At 47.8% G+C, this 10254-nt stretch overlaps 1 protein-coding gene across 1 annotated transcript; it reads left to right on the top strand.

Annotated features, from left to right (window-relative positions):
- The first annotated feature begins 5834 nt into the window (after positions 1 to 5834).
- LOC123407984 lies at positions 5835 to 7022 on the top strand. The gene has a single exon (XM_045101227.1). The coding sequence runs from the start codon at positions 5835 to 5837 to the stop codon at positions 7020 to 7022; it is 1188 nt and encodes a 395-aa protein (XP_044957162.1).
- Positions 7023 to 10254: the final 3232 nt, after the last annotated feature.

Genomic DNA, 10254 nt, shown 5'->3' with positions numbered 1-10254 from the left:
GAGATGAGGCTTAAGGGAGATGCAACATCAAGACTATATTAGTAAGTATGTATGATTACGAGGAATAGGGAAAGAAACAAATACCAGTATGCCACCTCTACCTGGCTCGTTTTGGTTACACAGTACTTTCATTTGATAGCCAATGGAAAACATAGAAAGAAAAAAATACATCAGCTTGAGCAAGATGAGGGTATAATTGTTCGCCATGAAAATCTGAAATTTTATATCTCTGAGTACTACAAAAAAACTCGTCGGGGCTCCTGAAGACAATTTTGTATCCATGAATGAACAAATGGCCGGTGACATAACTCAGCTCGGGACGGACGAGAATGATTTATTAACCGCGTCTTTTATGGGAGGTGTTTGAACCCATATCACGAATGAAAAACAATAAGGCACCAGGTCCAGATGGATTTCCGGTTGAGTTTTACAAGAAGTGTTGGCACATTATCAAAGGTGACTTGTTGCCTAAGTTCCAAGATCTTTTTGACGGAAACTTACATTTATTTCACCTGAATTTCGGAACAGTGACATTGTTGCCAAAGAAGGAGGGTGCAGTGCGTACAGAACAATTTAGACCTATTTGTCTTCTGAATGTGAGCTTCAAAATCTTTACAAAGGTAGGAACGAATAGGTTGACTAAGATTGCACATGAGGTAGTGCAACCTAGTCAGACGGCTTTCATGCCAGGCCGGAACATACTAGCGGGTGTGGTGGTCCTGCATGAAACGCTGCATGAAATTCACTCGAAGAAATTAGATGGGGTTATCTTCAAGGTGGATTTCGAGAAGGCATATGATAAGGTCAAATGGCCATTCCTACAACAGGCACTACGTATGAAGTGGTTCGACGAAATTTGGAGGAATCATGTTGAATCATTCGTGACATCGGCCATTTCTTCCAAACTTTCAAAGGTCTTAGGCAGGGAGATCCAATGTCACCCATCCTATTTAACATAGTTGCATAAATGTTGGCAATTCTAATAGGGAGGGCTAAACTAGGAGCCCAGGTAGGTGGACTGGTGCCGCATCTTGTGGATGGTGGCGTGTCTATCCAGCAATATGCTGATGATACTATCTTGTTTATGGAACATGATGTAGCAAAAGCCAGGAATATGAAGCGTATACTCTGCCTCTTCGAACAATTGTCAGGCTTGAAGATCAATTTTCATAAGAGTGAGCTATGATGGCACACTGGTCTAATCATAAATATTTACTAATATGGTCTCCGTGTTGTATCTGCCTTAAGCCCCCATGTTCATGCGCGCTAAGACCTACTTACGCTGGTACCAAGCGCGTGGAGCTTGCTTAAGGCTGTAGAGAGACCGGGACAGCAAGCACACATGACTGAGATGAGCGGTATCGATGAAACTAGTTGGTTGTTCACAGTAAACCTACTCAACAAGGTGACCATGAAGGAAGGCGTTGGAGACATCCATCTGATGAACGGGCCAGCCACGAGAGACCGCTAACTGGAGAACGGTGCGGATCGTCCCTGGTTTGACAACCGATGGAAATGTCACGGTGAAGTCAACACCAGCTCACTGATGGAAACCGCACACCACCCAGCGAGCCTTGTAGCACTCAAGAGTGCCATCTGAGCGGGTCTTATGGCGAAAGATCCACTTGCCAGTGATGAAGTTGGCGCGAGGAGGCCGCGGAACCAAAGTCCAGGTGCGGTTCTGTTGAAGGGCGTCAAACTCTTCCTGCATCGTGGCAAGCCAGTGAGGATCACGGAGGGCTGCCCGCACGGAAATGGGAAGTGGTGACGGCTCGGAGGTGGATGCTACAAGAAGATACTCGTCGCTGGAGTACCGCAAGCTCGGCCGGTGGACACCAGCCCTAGCCCGCGTCAGGTGCCGGCTGCAGAGGGGCCGGCTACCGAGGGGCAGGCTGCAGCGGGGTCGACTCTTTCCTGTTGAGTGGCCGGCTACAGAGGGGTCGTCTGTAGAGGGGCCGGCTGCAGAAGAACCGTCAGCAGAGGAGCCGGCTGTAGAGGGGTCGTCTCCAGACGGGCCGGCTGCAGAGGGGCTGGTTGCGGAGGGGCCGGCTGCAGATGGGCCGGCTGCGGAGGAGCCGGCCGTGGAGGAATCGGTTACAGCTCCGAAGGAGCCGGCCAAACCCGGAGTCCAAATCCACGGTTGTCGAAGAAGCGTGGTCGACAATCCGATTCACGGCACGAGGAACGTCAAAACAAGGCGGTGGTCCAAGGGCCAACCGAGACCTAATAAGTCAGTCTTACCAAAACTGAAATACTAGAATGGTAAGATCGCATTTCGTACATAGCCACACCGCCGCCTCTACTTGGCATATCTTATTAATTTTTCCACCTACCTTCAGTTGTTTAGATAGCACTCTCGCTCCTATATATGTCACTCCATCTCAACGTCCATAAAGCCCATCATGTCTCATCCATACACAGTTTACACCTTCCGCATCACTCTATCTTGAACATTTCATATGATAATCCTGTTTCAATACAGAAAAATACAGAGAGATGTGCTGAAGCCAAAAATAACACAATACTACTCCGTAGAAAACTGGTACGACTAGGAGGCATAGGGAAAGAAGCAAATACCGCCATGATTGCTTCCGCACGTAGCATGATTCGTCGGCACTTTTGGCATACATGAATGTATTATATGGAATAAGTAGGGCTTCCGCATCATATTGTTTGTGCCACAATCAAAACAGGCCACACGAAGGTTACTCTAGAGATGGTAAGCGGCCTAAGTAGGCCTTTTCCACCATCAAGGCCAAGGATCGTATGGATGCGTATGGATGGACGTGTGAAGGATAGTGGCTCTGTTTGACGTCATGGTGACGACGCTTGTATGGCATGGCAAACTGAATGCACTGATCACTGCTGAAGATGGCGACCGTTGTTTCTAGAGCGTACGTATGCGGTGCATGCAGAGGGTCCAGCTTGACCCATTGGTGCTCTCCACTGCCATCGGGTGGCTTGATGAGACCACCGGAATGGATGTTGCGGTTATGAGACGTCATCAAGATTGTATATGTAGCAGTAGTAGTTAATAGAAAAGTGGCTTTGGATAAATCCATGTATTTATTTTGTTGGATTCTTTGAAATAATGTAGTAAAACGGCTGTATGCATCACTTTGATGCAAAGACCAGGGTATTTTTTCCATTTCAAAAAGATTTACTCTCTCTTAAACATTTCGTATCGTAAGTAGGTTTTAGCGTGCATGAACATGGGGGCTTAAGGCAGATACAACACAGAGACGATATTAGTAAATATTTATGATTAGACCAGTGTGCCATCATAGCCGAGTTGCAAGATCCATTTTGTTGCAACAGCGCTGCTTTCTATATACATATATCGGACAAGCAGGGCTTCCGTCGATTACATGCGCCAAAGATCTTCAAAATATCCAAGAAAAAGGCATGTTTGGTATGCAAGGCCCTTGACAACAACTTCTGGACTCCATCAAATCGACATAACATAGGGACTGACTTTGGCGCATCTCGAGGAGTTAGTGGTCCTTTGGGAGATGATTGAGGGTGTAACTCTCAATCTTGATAGGAAGGACACTATGTAATGGTAATTCAGCTCGAGTGGTGAATACTACTCGGCGACTACGGTGTACATGGCCCAGTTCAAGGGACAAGTTCGCAACCCAACTTCCGCCATAGTCTGGAGAACTGGGCTCCCCCAAAATGCAAGGTATTCACTTGGCTTATCATCCAAAACCATATGTGGACAACGGATCGGTTGCAACGTCATGGATGGCCAAACTACCGTCAATGCCCCCTTTGCAATCAAGTCCAAGAATCTGCCACCCATCTTCTCTTCTAGTGTAGATTCGTTGTCCGCGTCTGGAACGAGGTTGTCGCCTGGCTCGGCATTCACGTCCACTCACCTCTGACTTGGCGACGCGAAGACACGGTCCAAGATTGGTGGATGAAGACGATCAACACGGGAGGACATCTCAAGAAAGCTTTAGTATCGGTTCTGATGCTGGTCATGAGGGAAATTTGGAAGGAGAGAAACACAAGAGTCTTTCGCAACACGGCTTCGCCGACCACCATTACTGTCGCTAAGATCAAAGAGGAGGCCCGCCTCTGGGTGTTGACGGGAGCTAAACATCTAAGTGCACTTATGTCGCCACAGTAAACTTTTATTTTTGCCGCTTTGCAGCTCTTGTCTAAAACTTCTCCTTAATTAATGAAAATGACAAATCTTTTGCCGTGTTTCAAAAAAAAATGTATTTCAAAGCCATCCTATATTGCAAATGATCCGGAGCGAAAAGGATTTCTTTATCATTATCAAACCAGCCCAAAAATGCACGGTACATGTTTTTCTTTGGAAGCTGCCTTCCCCTATGGTCCATTAAAATTTACATTTGTCTCCATCACCACTACCTTCTTGCTTTCCTTCCTGACACGTGTCTCCATCACAACTATTTCCCATACACCCAGTTTGGATATGGACCTTCATGTCTAGAATTCGTAATTGGCATTATCCAAGTGCCCATCTAAGCTTTATTACTCCAAATCATTAAAACAATCCAACCTCCCACATCCACATCTCATTCCTCTACATAAAATTCTGAATATTATAAATAGGCAAACCTAATATGCAAAGTAACAAGAAACCGAGGGAGTACGTGCATGCTAGTAGATATGCAGCTTATTTATTCCCAAGATATATAGCAACTCCTTTCAAAGACACTAACGATCAAGTGGGCAAGTAACAACAGTTCAAAGCACAGCAAGTCATGAAAACACCAAGTAAATCAGAAGGCGGGCACAGCAGCAGCGACGGAATGACCGGCGATTTAGCGAAACCACAACGAGGCGATGTCAAGCAGCCCGAGGGAGCCGCCACTGAAGAACGGCGCCTCCGCCTCGCCTTCTTTGTAGCACTCCGCCAGGAGCCCGAACGCCGCCAACGAGACCTCCACCTTGGCCGATTTCTCTTGCTGCTTCACCTTCTTGAGGATGCACGGAAGGAGGCAACATAACACAACGGCTGTGAGACATGGCTGAACTCTGAACTCCCTTCCTGATCGCTAGCCTTCAAAAATGCTAGATATACAAAGAGTTATATAAGGTATTAAGGTTACACACTGACTAGGATTCTTTCTTTCTAACTAACCACTCCCCTCCTGATTTTCAAGAGTGTTAGACATGCAAAGAGTTACATAGCTGAATGTACCACAAGTACTTGTGTTTGAATAAAACTCTCAAAATTCCCCACTAGAAAAAGAAAAAATGGCAATTAGTTTTTTTAGAAAAATTAGTAGTTTCTTTTCTTTATTCTTTTTTTTCTTAACAATCAGTCAGTTTTTTTTTCTTTTTCGGATAGGCCCATGCAAACCCTACCAGGCGTCAAGCCTGGTAAGCTAAAAAAAAGGCCCATGCAAACCCAAGTCAGCCCACAACAGAAAGCCTTATTAATAAGTAACGAGCCTGTAGAGCGAGAGGATAAGCCGTCCCCCCTTCCCGACGAAGCGGCCGGGCGGTTTCTTCGCCACAACGCCGGAGATCCAAGACGCCGGCGACACCACCGCCTCTCATCCTGATCCGCAAGGTCTGTGTTGTGCTCCTTCTCTCCCGTAGAAACTTCTCTTGTTTCATCGATATGGGATCACGTACGCATACGCGTTGGATCTTTGGGTGGCCTGAATTACTAGAATGGTTGGATCTTTGGGTCGCATACACGATGGTTTATTCATGCATAGACGTATTTTAGGCCCCTGAAATTGTTCTTGCATGCTATATGTCTCTTTATTATATTATATCCTTGAAATTGTTCATCGGTTCTGATATTATTCCCTGAATTTGAAATGCGATGCAGATAAAGTTCCATCATGCAGAGCCCCAGCAGATTGTCACTAGTTTCAACTTCAGTTACCCCTGTTGTGCCTCGATTACAAGGTTGGGCCGATCTTCCGGATGGCCCGCTTCACTCCATTGTTGCTCTGTTGGGATCCTCCATTGACTTGCTTGCCTTTGCTGCGACATGCCACTCTTGGCGTGCAGCATTTTCTTCCTACCGATCTGCATCTAACTTGTGCACATTAATCCCACCTCTTCTCATCCGACCTGGTGGCCCTAACCAGGATTCTTCTCTTCCTTGCATTTTTTCTGAAAAACGTTCTTCTGTTCCGGAGAATTCTCGTTACATGCTACGCACACGTAAGGTAATTGATATGGCTAACAATAATAGAGCCCTTAGCTGCCATTTTCCTCAAGAAATTTTTGAGAACACGCACTTTGCTGGTTCATCACATGGCCATCTCATCTGCTGCTACCGTGGAGATTGTATGGTTATCGATGTGTTTACAGGGGCCGTGGTTTCTCCTCCACGTCTTCCTTTTAGCGATGGCTACTATGGTGGCACTCTCACAGCTCCGCTTACATCTCCCAACTCACATCTCCTTGTAAGCACTCAATCCTCCCTGTTTGATTGGCCCGTTGGAAGTGACTCTTGGCAAGAACTCCAGCTTCCTCATGGATGGATATATCAGATCGTGCAGTTGAACGGCCAGTTCATTGCCATGGATTACGACACGAGGATCTATACTCTGCGGTTGGCCCCTCGGTTAGGCCTACAGGAGATATCTACCGAGTGGTGCAGCGAGATAGAGCTAGAATCTTATGTGCGGCCATGGCTTGTGGTCTGCGGCAACGATCTCCTCATGGTCGACCACTTCGTGCAGCTATCGCCCGAAGAGCCTGTGTGCCACCGCCTCGACATGTCGACTGAGCCTGCGACGTGGGTGAAGGTGAAGACGTTGGACAACTGGGCGATCTTCGTGGGTGGAGACGAGCGGAGCCCTCCGTTTGCTTGTGTGCGCCCCGAGCGGTGGAGAGGGACGTGCAACAGCTTGTACTACGCCCATCACTCCGATCCTTGGAGCGTGCACGGGCTGCGGGGTCATGTGGATCTTGATCTAGGGACCGGCCATTCCCACTTCAACTTGCGTAAGAGATTTGTGCCCACAGCAATGGCCATCTGGGTGTACCCGAGCATGTTTTACTCTGATGGACGGTGATTGTGGCGGCGCACACCACTATATGTATTTACGTCCCTGCTCTAGATGTTTTTCTTTTCTTATTTATGCGTCGATGCTAGGCAGTGGCAATGGCAAGCTATTGAATTTATTTTGTTTATTCTTGTAATAGGCAGGGCATTAGCAAACAGACTTCATTTTTTTGTCTTGAATCTTTTTCTTTTGTTGGCTTGTAATAAGAGACACGCTTTCCTTGTGAACGCATTAGCTGTCAACCAAGTAAGGGTTTTTTTTTCTTCAGTAAGTAGTTTATATTCATCAATTGGAATACAGTGACTACTAGTTTTTTTTTTTGAGGGGTGACTACTAGTACATGGTAGGTACGAGTATTGAAGCATTTCAGACTGGGAATGAAGCGCACGCAGTGGGGAGCTCGTCGCTGGTCACGTATCATACTCCCTCTGTGAGTTTTCCTCTAAACCCTAAACCCTCTCTGGGCGATTAGGGTTAGGTGGACCTGACGGCGCCCGTCGATCCCATCGGCGGGGTGATCGGCTTGGAAAGCAACCGGAGATGGCTTCATCGTCCGCGCATAAGGATCGGCAAAGGAGTGGTGATCTTTCCCTGCGCTCGGCTAGGGCGACGATGGAGGAGGCACTGGGAAAGCTGGATATCTCGGAGGAGGAGGCAACGCCGCTAGTCATTGACGACTCTGAGGAGGGATCACAGTCGAAGTGGTTACTCGCGGGGAGGGTTCTGTGTCGCAATCTCCTTCATATTCAAACGATCCAGAGTGCCCTCCGCCCGGCTTGGGGAAACCCTAGAGGACTGCTCTTCCGATCTCTGGGAGAAAATACTTTCGCAGCAGAATTTGAGTCTAACAGAGATCGTGATCGAGTGTGGGACGGCTCTCCGTGGCACATTAACAACCATGCGGTGATATTGCAGAATCTCGAAGAGCATATGCAGCCATCGGAGTTGGTTTTTGAGACTTTGCCGGTATGGGTGAGGGTTGTCAATCTACCCTATAATCTTCGCAACAATAAATGGGGACTGGCGATCGCGCGACAAATTGATAAGACGGCTACGGTGGTGCAGATCGATCCAGTAGGGGGCTTCCTACGTGCTCGTGTGTCAATTGATTTACGGAAACCGCTATGAAGATGGATTTTGATCGAATCAGCCAAGAGGAAAAGTACGGACAAGTATGATATTGAGTATGAACATATCCCGCACTTTTGCTTTTCGTGTGGTAGATTGGGTCATGCCGATCCTTTTTGCCCCTCTCCTGGGACCAGGGATGAGAATGGCGATTTGCCGTTCAAACCAAGTCTGCGGGCAGCGGGGGATCGTAGGAGGACGAGCTCTGGTGAACATCAGCCGAAACCTAGTAATCAAAATAGTACCAGAGAGTCAAGGGCGTCGAGTACCAAGCAGAAGGAAGGGGTGGAGGTTTCTTCCCCGGTGAAAGCACCAGCTCAACAGAAGCGTAAGGGAGTTCCCCAAGCTACACACATCTATAAACCGGTGGTAAAACCCTTGCTTGCTCTTACTGAGCATGGAGATGCTATGGTTTGTGGGACAGACGAGCTACCCCAAGAGCAACCTGCTGATGTGGAGGAAGAAGGGGGAGCTATGGAGAATTTGGAAAGAGACACAAAGAAGAAGAGGCCTACGCCTCCGTCTTCGGAATCTTCGGCAGCGGCTGCTGGTCAGCCCTGCCCGGCCCAATGAGTTGCTTAAGTTGGAACTGTCGAGGGCTTGGGAACCCTGGGGCAGTTCGTGAGCTTCGCAATGTTGTGAAGCAGGAAGCGCCTGGTCTCCTGTTCGTGATGGAGACGAAAATCGCAGCGCCAAGAGTGGAGCGATTGCAGAACCAACTGGGTTTTGCAGGTTGTTTGCTGTCAGCAGTTCGGGTCTTAGTGGAGTGATTGGTCTGTTCTAGAAGGCAGACTTCGACGTCGATCTAATGACATATAGTGCCGGCCACATTGATGTGAGGGTGCGGCAAAAGAGTGATGTTAGCAGAGGCTGGCGTCTCACTGGTATTTATGGTGCTCCCCGTGTGGAGGATAGGTATATCACGTGGAATTTGTTGAGAACCTTGCATGCAGTCCAGCATGAGATTTGGTTGTGCATCGGCGATTTCAATGAAACAATGTATGCTTCAGAGCATTTTTCGCGATCGCAGCGCTCTGATCGACAGATGCGGGCTTTTCGTGAGGTTTTGGATGAATGTGGACTTCAAGATTTTGGGATGGTCCGAGACGGCATATACATGGGATAACGCTCAAGCAGGTGAAGCAAATGTAAAGGCAAGGTTGGATCGTGGTTTCGGCAATTTAGCTCTGTTAAACCTTTTTACTTCTGTCTCTGTCAAACATATTGGGGCTGTGGAATCAGATCACTGCTTTGTGATGGTTAAGATGAGAGAAATTGTTGATCAGGGAGCGGGGAGAGCTCGAACATTTCGTTACGAGGATGTTTGGCAGACTCATTCGGACTATGATCAGCTAGTTCTTGATAAATGGAGATGCGGGCAGGGAGGGCAAAGGCTGCAAAATGTTACTGAAGCCTTGTCAGCTCTCCAAAAGGATCTTTCATCATGGGGAGCCAAGGAGTTTGGTTGTCTCTCGAGGAAGATAAGGAAACTACGGGATCGGTTGAACCGTCGTCTCTGTTTACGTTCTATGGGGAGGGGCCCGTCAGCGGAGGAGAAGGATCTATCTGCCCAGCTCAAAACGGCGCTGAAACGGGAGGAAATCTGGATGCGTGAGAGGTCCCGGGTGCTGTGGTTGCGCGATGGTGATAGGAACACGGGTTACTTCCAAGCCCAAGCATCCCAGAGGCGCAGAATTAACAGAATAGAAAGCTTGTTGAGAGCGGATGGAACTAGATGCTCACAACCAGATGAGATTCAGGAGGAGATCTCCTCGTTTTATCGGCAACTATATACATCGCGAGGATACTACCCGATGGATGAGTTGCTGGATTCGGTTCCTGTCAAAGTTACAGGGGACATGAATGAGGCGCTGGCAAAGCCCTATACAGAAGAGGAGATTACGTTTGCTCTTTTACAAATGGCGCCTTCCAAAGCCCCTGGGGTTGATGGTTTCACAGCGGGGTTCTTCCAAAGGCATTGGCAACTACTAAAGATCGAAATTGTGCCAGCTCTGTTGGATTTTCTGAATGGGGGAGATCTCCCTGAAGGTCTGAATAATACTTCAATCACGCTGATCCCAAAAGTACCTTTCCCCCAGCGGATTACTCAGTT

Source organism: Hordeum vulgare, chromosome 7H, assembly GCF_904849725.1.
Source record: "Hordeum vulgare subsp. vulgare chromosome 7H, MorexV3_pseudomolecules_assembly, whole genome shotgun sequence".
NCBI lineage: Eukaryota > Viridiplantae > Streptophyta > Magnoliopsida > Poales > Poaceae > Hordeum > Hordeum vulgare.
Note: the sequence above shows the minus strand (reverse complement) of the source record. Positions and strands in the feature narration are given on the sequence as shown.

What these genes read in the sequence shown, in the direction of transcription:
- LOC123407984 (XM_045101227.1), top strand. Translation starts at nt 5,835, where the DNA reads ATGCAGAGCCCCAGCAGATTGTCACTAGTTTCAACTTCAGTTACCCCT.